Source organism: Macaca thibetana, chromosome 7, assembly GCF_024542745.1.
Source record: "Macaca thibetana thibetana isolate TM-01 chromosome 7, ASM2454274v1, whole genome shotgun sequence".
NCBI classification, from domain to species: Eukaryota; Metazoa; Chordata; class Mammalia; order Primates; family Cercopithecidae; genus Macaca; species Macaca thibetana.
In genome coordinates, this window is record NC_065584.1 from 44,392,141 (window position 1) to 44,410,478 (window position 18,338).

Here is an 18,338-nt window from a genome sequence, read left to right on the forward strand (position 1 = left end):
CCCATTATCCGCTGAAGCTTTTCTAGATGGAAAAAAAAAAAAAAAAAGGCTCAGAGAGCAATTTACTGTAGGTCCCAAGTCGATAGAGAGTAGAGTCAAATTTTGATCTTTGCTGTAGCTGCTTGCTAAAGCCAGTGACCTTCCCGTGACACTGCTCTGCCTCCTCGTGGCCACTCAGGAGCAACGCTTTTCTTTCTTGGGGCCAGGGCTGCTGTGCTGTGGAACCCATACGGGAGGGAAGAAGGGTAAACTGGGGGAGCACACATTAGGTTTGATCCTTTGGCTGTCTCACCTAAGGCCCGTTTCATAAACTTAGACTCTGCCTATTGATTGGAAGAGATTGTTCAGAGTGTGGTTCTTAGCACAGAACCAGACCTCTAATGGTGTCATTTGATGGTGGACTTTTTCCCTAAGCTGTCATTATGCTGCATAGTTAGAGACACTGGCTGCTGCTGCTGTTTTGATTTCTGACCAAAAGACATGTTAATATGTTAAAGCAGTAACCTTATGGCAATCCAGCAGTTGTACCACAAAGCAAGAAAAAAGAAGGTAGAAACTGTGACAAGCCTGAATAAAAATGGAAAAATTACAGAACGGTATATAGATATTTTGATACCACCCAGGGCCTTTAGTGCTCACATATCTGGATTGTTTGCCTTAGTTTTTTTCATTTTTCAGTGGGATGTTTGGTATTATGGAGGTCAAGGAACAAGTATCTTTTTTTTTTTTTTTTGAGGCAGAGTCTCACTTTGTTGCCCAGGCTGGAGTGCAGTGGTGCGGTCTCGGCTCACTGCAAGCTCCGCCTCCCGGGAAACAAGTATCTTTTTAAAAATGAGCATCACCAGCCGGGCGCAGTGGCTCATGCCTGTGATCCCAGCACTTCGGGAGGCTGAGGCGGGTGGATCATGAGGTCAGGAGTTTGAGACCAGCCTGGCCAACATGGTGAAACCCTGTCTCTACTAAAAATACAAAAATTTAGCTGGGCGTGGTAGCGGGCGCCTGTAATCCCAACTACTCAGGAAGCTGTGGCAGGAGAATCACTTGAAACCGGAAGGCAGAGATTGCAGTGAGCCAAGAATAGCCATTGTACTCCAGCCTGGGCAACAAGAGCGAAACTCCATCTTAAAAAAAAAAAAAAAAAAGCATCACCAGAAAGGCCTAAGTGATACCCAGAAGCTTAGAAAAGAGAGGCCATATCTTGGTCAGCTTGGGCTGCCATAATATAACACCATAGACTGGCGACGTAAACATGTATTTTCTCACAGCCCTGGAGGCCAGAAGTTTGAGATCAGGATGATAGCATGGTTGGTTTCTGGTGAGATCCTGCTTTCTGGCATGCAGATGGCCCTCTTCTTGCTGTGCGCTCATGTGGCCTTTCCTGGCGTGTGCATACAGAGAGAGGCAGTCTCACTCTCTTCCTCTTCTTATAAGACCCCCAGTCTTACTTGGTTAGGACCCCACCCTTATGAGCTCATGTAACCTTAATTACCTCCTAAAAGTCGTGTGTCCAAATACAGTCATGTTGGGGGTTAGGACTTCAACATATGAATTGTGAAGGGCACACAATTCAATTTGTAGCAGAAAGAAAAAAGAATTTTCAATTATTTGGCAGAAGTAAAATTGAGAACAAAGGAAAGAGGCTCTTATTTATTTCTTAAGTGTTCATTAATAAATGTTTACTGGATAAACCAACAAATACATTAATAAATGTTTGCTGGTTCATCCATAAACATTTATTAATGAATTTGCTGGTTCATCCATTTATTGAGTGGCCGCCCTATGTAGCCAGACACTTCTCATTGTTTGCCTCAGGTATGTCATTAGGATCTGAGGTCTGCACGCTGGTGACACTGCCTCTGTGTGTGCAGAAGGACAATGGATCCCAGGAAAGTAGTGGCTCTGTCCTATTGTCAGACACAGTAATTTTTAACTTTGCATAAACAATACCTTTCCTCTTTAAGGAGCTGGATACATACTTCTGTTAGTGGGTTTACATATTAAAATGGATATATAAGAGATTAAGAAAGTTGTTAGAGTTAAATGGCAGGTAAGTATTGGACTCTGGAGGAACATCCAAAGAGACCATGGGAGGATGCTAGTGAAGAAGGAGGCACCTAGGATTTTCCTCCAACCAGTTAGAATGTTCAGAACAGCCTCATTCTTACTCTTTTTTTCTCCCTCTCCTTGCCTCCTGCTTTATCTGCATCAGCTACCTCATTTGCTTTGATGATTCCCAAACACATTGTCCTCATCCATGCCTCTGCCTTCCTTTCCTTAATACCCTCTACCTGGAATGCCCTTTCCTTCATCCTTCGAAGCCCAGCTTAAATGCCACTTGCCTATGTTACATTTCTTTTTTTTTTTTTTTGAGATGGAGTCTTGCCGTGTCGCCCAGGCTGGAGTGCAGTGGTGCAGTTGTAGTTCACTGCAGCATCTGCCTCCCGGGTTCAAGCGATTCTTGTGCCTCAGCTTCCCGAGTAGCTGGGACCACAGGTGCGCCCCACCATGTGCAGCTAATTTTTATGTTTTTAGTAGAGATGGGGGTTTTGCCATGTTGGCCAGACTGGTCTTGAACTCCTGACCTCAAATGATCCACCCACCTTGGCATCCCAAAGTGCTGGGATTACAGGCGTGAGCCACCACACTCAGCCCCACCTATGTTACATTTCTGCCACTCTTCTGTTTCCCAAGTCATCTGGATTATTGATTCTACTCTTTTCCCCTCCTTCCCCTGACATTTTATTCATGTATCTGATATAGCATGTGTCACAGTTTACTTTGGATAGGCTTGTAGATGCCCCTTCTCCCACCAGCGTGTGAACTCTTTACAGATAACAGAGTAAAGAGGTTAAGAATAGGGACTTTGGAATCTGCCACTTACTAGCCATGTGACCTTGAGCCAATGGCTTATCTCTCTGAGTCTCAGATTCTTCATCCACAAAATAGAAAAGTAATGGCACCAACTCTGTTGGTTGTGAGGAAATGAGATATTATAGATGTGGGACACTTAGCACAGCACGTGGCATATAGTGAACATGCAGTAATGATTGTTTTCTTTGTACTCTCAGGGTCTAGTGCCTAATGAGTCCCAGGGTTTGGTTTTATTTTGTTTTTTTGAACCAAGCTGAATAATATAAATGGAAAAATTCTGATTTCTCAGTGTCTTCCGGTAGATACATCTTATACCATTTTGTTCTCTTCTAAAACACAGCTTCTTAATCTGTATAAATGAAAGAAGCCACCCCTTTTTCCCTTTTCCCCTATAACTACCCTTTTTAGAGATTTTAGGTTTTGTTTTTGAGATGTTCCTTTGAATTCATGAAATCCAAGATGAGCCAGTCAGGCCCAGCAGACCAAATTAGAGCCAGTTGATAGCTTGGTGGGCAGAGAAAAGGGATCTAAGAGATCTGAGAGGGTAGGTGCAGCCAGTGTCCCTGAGACCAGAAACTGAGCAGAAATCTCCTGGCTTTCACAGGAAGGGACCAGAAACACTGGAAGAAGCCCTAGAAGTGAGGCCCCAGTCTTTACCATTTATTACCAGTGTAACCTTGCCTATATTATTCCGCCTCTCTGAATCTCTGTGTCCTCTTCTGTAAAATGAACACAGTGGTATCTCCTTTTGGGATGGTGGTAAGGATGATACATTCTACTTGCCGTGTAGGCACAGTGCCTGCCCATAGGAGGCACTTAGTAAATATTGGCTGCTTTACAGGGATGGACAACTGTGGGTGTTCCTCAGTAGCTGTGACTGAATGCTAACTATATGCTGGGCACTGGGTTTGATCTAAGTGTGTGTGATGAAAAACGTGAGCCAGGAAAGGGGACCGGTAAGATGTGCTAAAGTGATGTCAGGAAAGTGTGGAATCAGATGACCTGGCAGAATTAGAGAAGAATATAAACAAACAGGAAGACTTCTTTTCCATCCCTGAGTTGATGAACCACTTGAACCACTCTGGATTTTTTTTTTGGGTAGGAGGGGAAGACAGGGTCTTGCTCTGTCACCCAAGCTGGAGTTCAGTGGTATGATCTTGGCTCACTGCAACCTCTGCCTCCTAGGCTCAAGCAATCCTCCCACCTCAGCCTCCCAAGTAGGTGGGACTATAAGCACATGCCACTAATCCTGGCTAATTTTTGTGTTTTTGTAGAGGCAAGGTCTCCCCATGTTGCCCAGGCTGGTGTCAGACTCTTGTGCTTAAGCGATCTGCCTTCCTCGGCCTCCCAAAGTGCTGGGATTATAGGCGTGAGCCACCGTGCCTGGCCCACTTTGGAATTTTCTAAGACGTTTAAAATCCACAAACATTTAAAATGTGGGCTGGGCACGGTGGCTCACGCCTGTAATCCCAACACTTTGGGAGGTTGAATGGGCGGATCACAAGGTCAGGAGATCGAGACCATCCTGGCCAACATGGTGAAATCCCATCTCTACTAAAAATACAAAAATTAGCTAGGTTTAGTGGCGCGTGCCTGTTGTCCCAGCTACTCGGGAGGCTGAGGCAGGAGAATCGCTTGAACCCAAGAGGCGGAGGTTGCAGTGAGCTGAGATCGCCACTAGTGAGACTCCATCTCAAAAAAAAAAAAATAACATGTGATTAATATTTAATTTTAATGGAATGGTTTAAAAATGGCCTTTTAAAAATCTTTTGTTTGGAAATATAATTTTGTTTTATCTTTGTCTTTTTCTTTCTCTTAACATTTTATTTTTCTTTTCCCAAAGGTGGCAGAAAGAGCACTCTATTATTGGAATAATGAATACATCATGAGTTTGATAGAAGAAAACTCTAACGTCATCCTTCCCATCATGTTTTCCAGCCTTTATAGGATTTCAAAAGAACATTGGAATCCGTAGGTTTTCAGTTTCTTTCCTCTGTTCTCTTCGTCCCTTCCTCTCTTTCTTTCCCTTCAGCCTTATTATGTGCCAGATGTTGTCCTTGTTGCTGAAGACGTATGTGAAAAGATAAAATCCTTACCTTCTGGGGATTCACTGACTGGAGAAAATAAACAAATACTTTAACAAAATACCAGTCAAAATATCTGTTTACTAGACAGTCTTCTTGATCTGTCTGTGAAGGTAGCAGATCTTTTGGGGAGGCACTGCAGCTGAGAGGAGAGGTGTGTAGATACTGACGGCATGGCCATGCTTAGACTGAATCTGAAAGGAATTTGGCAGGTGGATGGCATGGGGAGAGCCCTTTCAGACGGTGGGTCCATCCATCATATTAAAAGTCACAAAGATGTCAAAAGCACCTGTCAGTTTCTGAGACCTGTGAGTTTGGGAGGGCTGAGGCACAAAGTCTTTTGGGGAGGGTGCTAGAGGATGTGGCTAGAAAAGATTGTGGGACTCGTGTGAACCTTCACCAAGTAGATGATGAGAAAGTACTGAAGGGTTGTGAGTGGGGAAGTGGTCTGACTAGGTTTGCGTTTTAGTGTGATCTGTTTCTTAACAGCTAACTCAGTTGCTATATGTATCTCTTGGAAAGGAATAAGTTTAAAATAATCAAGGAGAAGTTTAACATCCAGCCCGATGAAAGTTAAAGCATTCTGAATTTGAATGCCTTTACATTTTTCTCTGTGGAATAGAAGGAAAATTTAATGTGGCGTTTAAAAATTGGTAGATACAATTCAGTATATTAATAATATGTTTATCTTTAAACATTTTGCATGTAATTATAATATGTCACATTTCTCATTTTTCAAATTTGCCAAATTTTATTAATAGAACTTGTAAAAATAAGGAGCTGGTGGTAACAGTTAAGTCCCTTTATACAGATAGTCCCTTGAGGACGTTCTAGCAAGTGTCTGTAACTACTCAGTATACTATATTTGGTGCTTTCCCATCACTGCCCTTGGGAGGAAGGTCATTCTGGAACCTTAACAGAAAAGAACTTAAATTTTCCTTTTAATGGCACAAGGCAGAAGCTACACAGCAAGTGTACTTTCTTGTAAATGTTTTGGAAACATCAGACTCATGGTTTATTTAATATATGGCTAATTTTTACCAATGCCTTTTTCAGTGATATTAGGAGCATGTTTGTTGCAAAACGGAAGCAACGGATATTTTTGCAAAAGGAAAAGCTATTTAGACTCTAGTCTGAAGCTATCAAGCCCATCAGAACCTTGTCCTCACATTGCCTAAGTATGGGCTACCATTTTGGCTGTTTAGCTGTTTAGTGTCCCATAGCTAATAGCAACCATCCCAGCTTGCCAGTTATCTTATCAGCATATATTTTGGGTCAGCAGGACTGGTGCAGATCACAGCTAGACAAATAACTCATGTTGAACCACCCAACGTACATGGGGGCTTGATTTCATTTCTGTGGATAAGAATTATATGTGTATATATATATACACACACACACACACACACACACACATTTATATATAACATTCGTTTCTATGGAAGTAGCTTCTGATTTTGATGAATTATGTGTTATTTAGAAAATAGAATTCTATGCAAATTCAGGTGTCTAAGGTTAGTGCTGTCACAGATCCTTATTTTAGGGTGAAGTTGCTTTACTATTATACTTGCCTTTTTATTAAATGAAATTATCAAATGCCCACAGGCAGCTCTATTCTGGGTGCCAATAATTAGAAGGGCAGGCCGGGCACTGTGGCTCACGCCTATAATCCCAGCACTTTGAGAGGCCGAGGTGGGCAGATCATCTGAGGTCGGGAGTTCGAGACCAGCCTGACCAACATGGAGAAACCTCGTCTCTACTAAAAATACAGAATTAGCTGGGCATAGTGGCTCGCGCCTATAATCTGAGCTGCCTGGGAGACTGAGGCAGGATAATTGCTTGAACCCAGGAGGCGGAGGTTGTGATGAGCCAAGATGGTGCCATTGTACTCCATCCTGGGCAACAAGAGCGAAACTCTATCACAAAGAAGAAAAAAAAAATTAGAAGGGCAAAATTAGATTTTTTTTTTCAAGTTCCACCACCCCTCAGAAAATTATCTTGCCTTGAAATCTCTTAATGTGGAAGTGAACTGTAGGTCATTCTCAGTTGTTCCAACTAAAAAGGGATACAGACAACGTGCGGTGCGAGAAACCATTCAGACAAAAGTTGTGCTTTTGCTTTCTTCATTCAGTATCCCATTTTATAAGACTGACTAACACGTTCCCTTTCTTCTGTGCTTTCCAGGGCTATTGTGGCGTTGGTGTACAATGTGTTGAAGGCATTTATGGAAATGAACAGCACCATGTTTGACGAGCTGACAGCCACATACAAGTCAGATCGTCAGCGGTAACTTTTTAAAGCTTTTTTGTCAGCTGTGCATAAAACTATTGAGTTTTTTCCTTGCTCTTTGCTGAAGTTGCCTAATTGTACCTCAAATCTTAAGCAGCACAGTTTTGTTTACAGTCATGCATTGCTTAACAACCAGTATATGTTCTGAGAAATGCATCCTGCGGCAGTTGTATTGTGTGAACAGCATAAGTGTATAGTAATTACACAAACCTAGATGGTATAGCCTACTGTGACACACCTGAGCTGTATGGTATTGCCTGTTCTTCCTAGGCTACAATCCTGTACAGTGTGTTACCATGGTGAATACCGTAGCCAATTGTAACACAGATCACTAGGCAGTAGGACTTTTTCAACCCTGTTAAAATTTTATGGGACCACCGTGGTATATGTGGTCTGTGTTGACCGAAATGTTATCATTTGGCACATGACTGTATTTATATATTCATTTTTGCACCCTTATTAACTGTGTCTTTATTACTGTGCCACTGAGTAACAAAGCTTTGTGACACTGTCCTTTTGATAAAGCCTGCTTTCCTCCCTTTCTTTAATAATAGTTTAGTTCTGCCTCAGGGTTAAGAGCCCAGCATATAACTGGTATTTTAGGTTCACTTAAAGGGACCATCAGGTAGTTTTCTATCTGGGATTCACTCCCACTCTGAACTTACTTGAAGTGTAATTGGGCAGATCTTGTACTTCACTCCAATAGCAGGGGGAATGAGGCACCATTTTTCTAGCTCTTGGGCCCAGGACTTACTAGAACCCAACAAGTTTATTACAATTTAAAGAACAGTGAAAAGAACATGAAGGTTAATAGTCTGGTATTAACCAGAAATGTTTGAGACCATATGGGAGAACAAAACAGTGGAACTCTTTACAATACATGCTTATGGCTTACTAAAGCCTTTATTGGTTTCATTTAGAGGATTCTTCAGTTTTGTTATATCTTGTCCAATGTGTTCTACTTTCCAAGAGATGTACTTGGGGAGATTATAGAACTCTAGGGAGCTCTTAGTAGTTGAGCCTCTGGTTTGACTTTGATCACCCATAAACAGGTGTCAGCTTTGTATATCATAAAACTATGGACCTCAGAGGACCCAGAGGTGTGTGCGAGTGTTCATACCCAGGGTCTTGCTGAACCTCTCTGGTTCCCATGGTGCTTTGTCTCATTTTTAGTCTGTCACTTGCATTTTATTGATAAAAAAGAGCAATGAGGAGAACGGTTTGATGGCAGAGGGACCATTGCAATGATTTTCTTTTTTAAGTTACCAGGGATGTGGTTTATGAAAACCAACTTATTTATGGAATATAGTGAGTATTTACCTGAGAATCTCACAAGCGGCTCAGATTTTGTACCCAGAATATTGGGATTAATATCAATTATGTGATATGTTATTCCACATGTACAGTTTAAACAACTTTTAATTCACTATATTAGCAATTGTTGCAAATTATAAATTCATAATAACCCTCCTTGCCCCAAACTTAAAATCTTTAAAGGATGTTACTTAAAAAACAGGCCAAGGGTACATTTTAATACTGTGGTGTACCATTAAAGGTGCATTGTGCATAACATCTTCTCTTTTAGAGCAACTGAAAACTCATTATTATTATCCTAGTTGAACCAGGATTAAATTTGTAGAATCTCATCAAGAATATTGAAGAACTTGGCTGGGCACAGTGGCTCACACCAGTAATCCCAGCACTTTGGGAGGCTGAGGCAGGCGGATCATCTGAGGTCAGGAGTTCGAGACCATCCTGGTCAACATGGTGAAACTCTGTCTCTACTAAAAATATGAAAATTAGCCAGGCCCAGTGGCATGTGCTTGTGGTCCCAGCTACTAGGGAGACCGAGTTGGGAAGGTCACTTGAACCCGGGAGGTGGAGGTTGAGGTGAGCTAAGATCACGCCACTGTACTCCATCTTGGACATTTGAGCAAGACTCTGTCTCAAAAAAAAAAATATTGAAGAACTTATTTCTACTCAAATTATTTGGTTTGTATTTAGTGAACTTTAGTAATAAAACTATTTTGTGATTATTATCTGAACTAAATAGATCAAACCCTCAAAAAAGCTAAGAATTAACTAGGGGGACCAGGAATAGATAAAACTATGAGGTTGATTGTGATATTCTGGCATATTACAGTTATTTATAATGAGTGCACTTTCTTAATGAGAAAATGGGGGCCAGGCGTGGTGACTCACGCCTGTAATCCCAGCACTTTGGGAGGCCGAAGCGGGCAGATCACCTGAGGTTGGGAGTTCACAACCAGCCTGACCAACATGGAGAAACCCCATCTCTCCTACAAAGTACAAAATTAGCCAGGCATGGTGGCACATGCCTGTAATCCCAGCTACTCGGGAGGCTGAGGCAGGAGAATCACTTGAACCTGGGAAGGGGAGGTTGCCATGAGCAGAGATTGTGCCATTGCACTTCAGCCTGGGCAACAAGAGCGAAACTCCGTCTCAAAAAAAAAGGCTGGGTGCGGTGGCTCACGCCTGTAATCCCAGCACTTTGGGAGGCTGAGGCGGGTGGATCACGAGGTCAGGAGATCGAGACCATTCTGGCTAACACGGTGAAACCCTGTCTCTACTAAAAATACAAAAAATTAGCTGGGCGTGGTGGCAGGCACCTGTAGTCTCAGCTACTCGGGAGGCTGAGGCAGGAGAATGGCGTGAACCTGGGAGGCAGAGCTTGCAGTGAGCCGAGATTGTACCACTGCACTCCAGCCTGGGTGACAGAGCAAGACTGTGTCTCAAAAAAAAAAAAAGAAAAAATAGGTTTTTAAAAGCAAGGATAATAATTTGTCAAATGAGCAATAGAAGGGTGTACTGACAGATGGAAACATTGGTTTCTCCATAGGTGTGGGAATAGGACAAGAGAATGAAGAAATGTATTTGGTACTATCAGAGAATAACTGAATGGACAGTTTTACTTCAGGATGGCGAGAAGTTAATGGTTTCAGTTCAGATCAAATTTTGAAATATTACAAATCTGAAAATGGTGGGTGGAATAAGTAGTTAACACTGTTAGATACATATGCCAACATCAGTGCTATGTAAAATTGAAATTAGAAGAGAATTTGACAATATCCCCTGCATGACAGTGTGGTTAAGTGTTAAAATTTCCACCTACAGGGAGAGAGAAAAGTGGGAAGGATTGGGGGTGACAATAACTATATCAGCAATATTTAGAATTTTTAAAGATGAAGTTGTCAGTGTGAAAGCTGTGTTATGTGATATGCTTAGTTATGTGATAACTAAGCATAATGCTCAGTTGGAAGAAAAGCCCCACAGGATAAATTGCATTGATTGCCATAAATCTCTTGATCAAAAACACAAAACACTTTGGTAACAAGATGATGAATGTTTTAATGATGTCAACACTTAATTAACCCATTTATGCCTAGTGTTCCATTATTGTAACGCTAAGCTTGTGGGAGTTATTTCTATCCCACTGCTCAAGGTCATCGCCAAGTTCTGATTTTTCACAAAAAAATTTTGCAACCTTTGGCATAAATTGGTTAAAACTGCAAATTAGGGCAATGTGAACCTGAAATACATTGAAATGTTTTTTAGTTGAGTAAAATTCCAAGCCCTTGGTTATCATCCCCTTCTCCCTCCAAATAAAAAGGTCATATTCATCGAAAGTCAGCAGGATCTATAGAATTGATTTATATATATCCAAATTGTGTTCTTTGCTAATATTTATTTAGTCCTTGTATTATCCCCAGACTGCACTTAGAAAGTGATAATTTGCCAAACAGCTTGATTATGTTTAGAACCTGGAATGCACCAGGAGTGGTGGTGCACACCTGTAGTCCCAGCCACTCAGGAGGCTGAGGCAAGAGGATTACTTGAGCCCAAGTGGTTGAGGCTACAGTGAGCTATGATTGTGCCACTGCACTTTAGCCTGGGCGACAGAATGAAACCCTGTCTCTAAAAAACAAAAAAGAAGAATCTGGAATCCGTAATGATTAGATTGGAGGATTATCTAATCTTGCCCTTACTGTCCTATAAGTGCCATTTTTTCAGGGTCAAAATTAACAAATAGTTAATTATATGAAAACTGTTCTGCTCACTGAAATTTATATTGTGCAGATTTGTATTTGAGATAGCTGAAACTAATTATGGTAAACAAGGCCTAAGTTATGAAAATATTACCTATTAAGTGATACTAATTACCATATGGTTTTAGTAAGCCATAAGCATGTATTGTAAAGAGTTCCACTGACTTGTGCTCCCATATGGTCTCAAACATTTCTGGTTAATACCAGACTATTATGGTATTATAATTCAACATTTCCTCAAGTCTCTAGTGGAATAAGAATATAAAATTACTTAGGTTTTTCTAGAGTTTTTTGGGAGTTGGAGGGGATGAAGATTAATCTCTATTGCTCTATTAATTAAAAGTTATTAATATACCTTTTAAAAACATTGGTTATAATGTTTTAAAAAATGAGGCATTGGAATTACATACAAATTTCACTCAACCCATGTGGATTTCCCTGAGTAGAAATTGTACTGTGGCTGAAGTTTTAATCCTTGCTGCGTGAGGTAGTGCATGGATTATATCCCCATGCCTGAGATCGTGGAGCCCCCATTTTCAGGAATTATCTGAATTCCTGGATTTATGAATGTTAATCTGGGTCTGCCTTTTTTTTTTTTTTTTTAAATTTTGTTTTGTTTTGTTTTGTTTGAGATGGAGTTTTGCCCTGTCGCCCAGGCTGGTGTGCAGTGGCGTGATCTCGGCTCACTGCAAGCTCCGCCTCCCGGGTTTATGCCATTCTCCTGCCTCAGCCTCCCGAGTAGCTGGGACTACAGGCGCCCGCCACCACGCCTGGCTAAGTTTTTTGTATTTTTAGTAGAGACGGGGTTTCACCGTGTTAGCCAGGATGGTCTCGATCTCCTGACCTCGTGATCTGCCCGCCTCGGCCTCCCAAAGTGCTGGGATTACAGGCATGAGCCACTGCACCAGGCCTTTTTTTTTTTTTTTTGAGATGGAGTCTCGCTCTGTCACCCAGGCTAGAGTGCAGTGGTGCTATCTCAGCTCGCTGTAACCTCTGTGTCCTGGGTTCAAGCGATTCTCCTGCCTCAGCCTCCTGAGTAGCTGAGACAACAAGCACACGCCACAATGCCCAGCTAATTTTTGTATTTTTAGTAGAGACGGGATCTCACCATTGCTGGCTAGGCTGGTCTCGAAATTCTGACCTCGTGATCCACCTGCCTCGGCCTCCCAAAGTGTTAGGATTACAGGCATGAGCCACTGTGCCCAGCCTGGGTCTGCTTTTTATTGGTCCACTGCAACATGGAAAAACTAGAGACAGTGCAGTGAATTATTTTTAATAAATGTGAATGCATTTAACTTAGAATATAGTCTTACATTCCTGCATCATGTACTTCCTACTTGGTTGATGTTAAAAAATCCTTTTTTTGTAAAAATGTGGTAATTTTAAAATATCCTTGGCAAAATAAAGTTTGTTGATTCTTACTTGGACATCCAATTTTTGGGGGAAATTTTACCAGTGAAATCCCAAAGTCTGAAAATCACTAAATTTAAAATCAGTAAAATTGATATTGAACCCAATTTGAAGGCTTGATGCATTAAAATTTAATACATAATAATATCAACCAAGTTCTTTTCAGATCATTAAAAGTGAAATCACAAGTTTTCAGTTTCTTCTAAACTGCTGAAGAATTTAAATGTACATGAGGTAGGAAAAATAGATATGAATAAAGGAGCAGATATATTTTCTTGACCTACTATATTCTCTGTATCAGTGTCATCTCCAGCATCCTTTTTGGTAAACTATTTGGAGATAAACAAGAATTAAGATTTTTACTAAGCTGCAAGTGAAAATCACTAATATGCCCTTAATTTTACAATAACTGATGCATATAAGTCATTCCCATTTTTGTTTCTTAGTAGTTTTAATTTTCTGAATTAAGCTAAGTATAAAAGGGTGTCAAGGTGAAATTGTAAAATATTCATTGTTGCATAATCTCATTAAACCTCAGCTGTTTACATTGTATTGTATTTCTTCCTCAGTGAGAAAAAGAAAGAAAAGGAGCGTGAAGAATTGTGGAAAAAATTGGAGGATCTGGAGTTAAAGAGAGGTCTTAGACGTGATGGAATAATTCCAACTTAACAAAAACAATGACAACGACATTACTAACCTGTGGAGTCACACATTTATGTAGTAGAAGATGGAGCAACAGTTTTCTGTATTGTGCAACTTTACAGTAGATTTCACATTTGTTTCATTATTACAACAGCACTGTATATACCTGTCTCTAAGTAAAGGAAAAAACAAAATAAGGACTTCAATCCAAAGTTTGGACAGTAGATGGACTTCTCAGAACTTTGCAAACATAATCATTGTTCTAACCCTCTTTTAAAAAAAAAATCGGTCTTCAAAGATCTGTTGATGAAATTGCTATGTTAAAATTCCATTATCGGGAGTTCCTTATTTATCACTAGCAGAGAGTATGATACAATTTTCAAATGTGAACAATCTTAAATTTAGCTTGTCTTTCTGCTAAGCTGTTAAATGTATTTATAGTAAAGGAAGAAAAAAAGACTGTCATTTCCTTATAAGTTTGTATAACATCCTCCTCTGGATAACTTGACTGTAATTTGACATCTTTTTCTTTTGCACATCTTCCTGAGTTGAATGTCCATGTGGAATGGGGTCATGAATTATAAAAGTCCCTGATAAAAGTTCTGTTTACTGGGGTGAACATCTTTCCAGTAAGCAGGTAGTCCTGGTACTCCTTCAGTTTTAAAATTAGGAGTTAAAAGAGAAGAGGTGATAAACATAGTAGGGAAGGGAATATTGGATTCATGCATCAGTTTATGGTGAATCCAAATCAATGTCTTGAATCCTTTGAAAACAGGCACTGGGACATCACAGACTTCAGTACCTGACCAGTATTAGTTGCATATATCATTGAACACACATACCAGAGATGTTTTAGAAATGCGAGAAAAACATCCTTTTGGACCATTTGAAATAAGAAAGACAAACACTAAACAATACAACCATGAAATTGATCGCCAGGATTGCAAATCTAATTGGGAAAAGAGTTGAGCAAACAGCTTGGACTGTTTGGAGTTGTTGCCTTACTTTTTAATATGTATTTATAAAGTATTCCAGCAAAAGAGGATGTAGCCTCTGGGAAAAAACAAACATGTTACAGTGTTTTTTGTAGATTCTCGTTCTATATCTCATCACAGCGCCAGCCCTGTTTTTAGCCGGAAAGGATTCAGGATAAACATTATTATGCATTCTGAATTGGATGCATATTCCTAACTACTGTATTTGTTACCAAAAGTGGTTCTACAAATGCTACTGAAAAAAAATCTGGAAATTCCTAATGTCCTGAGTATTAATAATAAAGTTTAAAAAATGCTTTTATATCAAAGGTGCATCGAGACCAAATTGTTTAAGAAAAAAAAACAAACAAAATCTAGGGCTGTATTATATATATATATATATCTTATTGGCTCTCTGCTTTGTATTTAAATGAAGAATCTTACATCTTGGGTAGGCAAACTGCTGATAAAACTTGTGTACAGTATGTACTTACCTAATGCAGTTGAATTATTATGTACTGAAAGATATGTGTTTGGGGGTTTATTTCCAGGATGCTTTTGCTTGTTATGGACATGGCAGCAGTGAGTTGGTAATCCTAAACCATCACTTCCAGCAGTATTCATGGAATAGAGCTGATTCTGTGTTCATGTGTTGAATTGTGATAGTAGCAAACATGAACATTTGAACTATTGTTGCTCTTAATAGAAATACAATATAAATATGGGCTTGTATATTTTCTTCCTTACATTTGAATATAAAGTAGAATATGCAGTTCTATTATTTTCAAGAAAAAGGAAGAAAAACTGCTGACCTTTCTCCCCCATAAAGTTTTTCAGGATGATCAGGTCACAGTGTGTATGTAAGAGTCAGCTAATTATGGATATTGTCATCTGGGTAACTTTGTAAAAAAACAAAAACAAAATTGGCATTGTTAATTCCAAAAAAAAACCCCAAAAAACCAGCAGTTAAAAAAAAAAAAAAAAAAAAAAAAGTCATATGCAACACCAGGCACAACGTGGTTTAATGGAATTAATAGTTTTTTTTTTTGTTTTTTTTTTTGTTGTTTTTCCTTTTTAAAGAACATTGATGGGGATTCACTGTAAAGTTGGCAGAGGCTGCCAAAGACAAAACAACTGACTTTAAAAATGCTGGAACAAAGTGATAAAAAATAAATTTTTAACAAATCTTCTCCTTTTTAGCCCTTGTCATTTTAGCCCTTTAGTTTCCACTTTGCATTATATTTATTTTTGATAGTATAAACTTTTGTTTGCCATTAATTCATCTTTTTAGGTAGAAGACATTAAAATCGCAGGTTTATGAAGAATCTCTGCCCATTGGGATGAAATGCAGTCATTTGAAATGAGAAAGGCCAGGATCCTTTTTTGCACCTTACCCTGTCTTCAAGAGGAAAGGTGAACACTTACAGCTATCCTCCTTGATGTCAATTTTGTATGTTGATCATTCCAAACTGAGAAGAATAAAATTTTAGACATATTTAGAGAATCAATTAAGCTATATGTCTAAAATTCATAGGGCAACTTCTGAGAAGAAACACTGTCTTTTTCTTTTTTAATGGAAAGTGACAATGTGACATAGTCACGTTGTGTGCGGTGACGCAGAGTAACTGAGGTAATCTGACTGTTGCACTATGTGACATATTTCAGGACGTACTTGCTGCATTTGCAGCAGCCCTCTCTCTCCGTCCCTTCCCACAATTCTGCTGTTGCTGCAACTTGAGTTAATTGTGACAAACGCATCTTTGTGTTATATTTTGTTTGCTTCATAATTTCCAGAACTATATATAAATATATTTTTAAAATAGCAAATATTGTAGTTAGAGAGTGATGATCACTCCAACCTTATCCTTACCATATTGGTTTCAGGGATAGGATTAAGAGTGTCTTTGGAAGAGAAAAGTACAAACAACCCTGTGGTTTAGAATGATGCTGAGGCCTTAGGCTGTGGGCCTAGAACAACTATGTGAGTGAATTCACCCATCTCATACTTTGAATCAAGCATGCATTCCTTTTTCTCATTGTGCAAGTATCCCCAGTTGTTTTCCTTCAGTGTTGAGTTTTTGTCCTTTTAAATTTTATTGTATTTTGCTCTCCCTAACATTTGACTGTTTTTTATAAAAGAAAAGAAAAAATAAAAAAAAAGAAAGAAATAATACCCTTGATGCCGCTGGATACTCACAAGCAGGGTTATGCTCCTTTATCTTAGGCTTGTTTGCCTAAATGAAAGGGTTTAATTTATTTTGTACCTCCTATGCGTGGGATAGTCCAGGGTGCAGAGCCAGGACTTGCTTGTAATTGCACCTGCTATACTTAAATGTATAGCCCTAGGCTCAATCACACTATGGAAAGAAACAAAAAAAAGTATATTTAGAGCTTTAAAAGCTTTTTTATTTTTTTGTGGGGATGAGGGTGGGATGGGAAAGGGATGTATGGATGTTACTGGCATTTTTAAGTGTTTTAGAGTTTTTTGGGGTTTGGGTGGTTTTTTTTCCTTGTTTTCCTTTTTTCCTTTTAATTGGATGCACTGACCTGGCCCAGGAAATGAAGAGATTCTCTTTTGATGCTATTACCAATGTTATCATAAAGTGACAGTCACCTGTAACAAAAAGGTGGCACCAGACATGATCACTGATGTTTTATTTGCACATCAATATTTTTATTTTTGTATTCTGGCTCAGCTGCTTCTCTGAGTGGAGTTAAGGAATGAGCCACAAAGGATTTTTGTAGTAGGTATATTGGCATTGCATTTTATATTCCTCTATATTTAATTTTTAAAATCTAAAAGAAGGATTGTGCATCTTGAGAGAAAGTTGAGCAAATTGTGATCTAGCGGAATGTTAATTTGTGCTGCTTCTTGTGCACGATAGCAGCAGTAGTATCTCTTGGAAATAAACATCCCATATTATGATGTCTATGAATATAGGTTTCCTTTTCTTCCTTCCCTCCCTCCTTCCCCCACCTTTCTCTTTTTTTTCTCTCTCAGCCTCTCTTTTCCTCCCTCCCTCTTCCCTTCCTCTTTCTTTACTTTTTTTGAAATCACTTATTGTAAATAAGTTGTAATCCAAACCTCATGTATCAATGGGGAACTTTCAAATATAAATATTACCAATGCATTTTCTGGTTGTTGTCTGATTTTTGATTGAAATATAATGAGAATGACATGTCTGTTGCTTTTGGTTTGAGGACTTCACTTTAGCTTCATAAATCTTTTGGTATTTTAGTATTTCATTGTTTTAGCAGGAGAGGGCAGCAAAAGTTCATTTTCCCTGTTAGTAATGCTGTGGTTCATGATCGGTTTTAAATTTAGCTGTGTGTGCGTTTTTTTAAACAGCATCTCTTTGTGAGTAGAGGTAAAAATGAAACATTTTTGATATGAAAAGTTGCATATGAAAATTATAGACTGGTTCAACCAGACAGTGAAGACTTCTGATCCACCTCAAACGTAAAATGCCACAAAACAATCTTCCACCTCTGGCTAAAACATGCTACTTCCTTTTCAAACACCATAAAATACAAGCTGAGTCTTAAACACTTGGAATTTAAAATGTTTTTCTTTGGAAATGATTTGCTTTCTTCAGAGTGGTAACAGAAACAAAAACGAAGGTGCTCCCCAAAAAGAAATGTAACCTTCCCCTTTCACAGATGTGTGAGAGGTTCTGTACTGTGGGTGCATCATAATAAAGAAGCAGTGAAGAGTTTTCAGGTGCCTGACTGTTTTTGTTTGTTTGTTTCTGAACTCCGTGGCCTTTTGAACCATACAAATACTAGATTTGATTGACTTAGCTCTGAGGCAGTGGGGTTGGTATGTTCAGGCTTTCATTTTGAGAAGTCAGTTTATGATTATGAGTATGTAATATTGGGAAATAGTCCAGTATCTATTGCTGTATAACATACTACTACAAAAGTAGCAGCTTAGAAGAACAACAATTTATTCTCATCACAAATCTATAGTTTGGGAAGGACTTAGCGAGAACATCTTGTCT

At 39.3% G+C, this 18,338-nt stretch overlaps 1 protein-coding gene across 7 annotated transcripts in view; it reads left to right on the top strand.

Moving 5' to 3' along the window:
* PPP2R5E (protein phosphatase 2 regulatory subunit B'epsilon) overlaps positions 1-18,061 on the top strand; it is a 174,884-nt gene extending 156,823 nt beyond the window's left edge. For 5 of the 7 annotated variants that reach the window (XM_050799230.1, XM_050799229.1, XM_050799234.1 and 2 more), the window contains 3 exons: positions 4,715-4,842; positions 7,140-7,241; positions 13,291-18,061. In XM_050799230.1, coding sequence (XP_050655187.1) covers positions 4,715-4,842; positions 7,140-7,241; positions 13,291-13,390 — 330 coding nt within the window. In that variant the 3' untranslated portion in view covers positions 13,391-18,061. The remainder of the gene's footprint in view (positions 1-4,714; positions 4,843-7,139; positions 7,242-13,290) is intronic. The other 2 variants (XM_050799236.1, XM_050799232.1) reach the window with 1 other exon arrangement.
* The last annotated feature ends 277 nt before the right edge of the window (positions 18,062-18,338 follow it).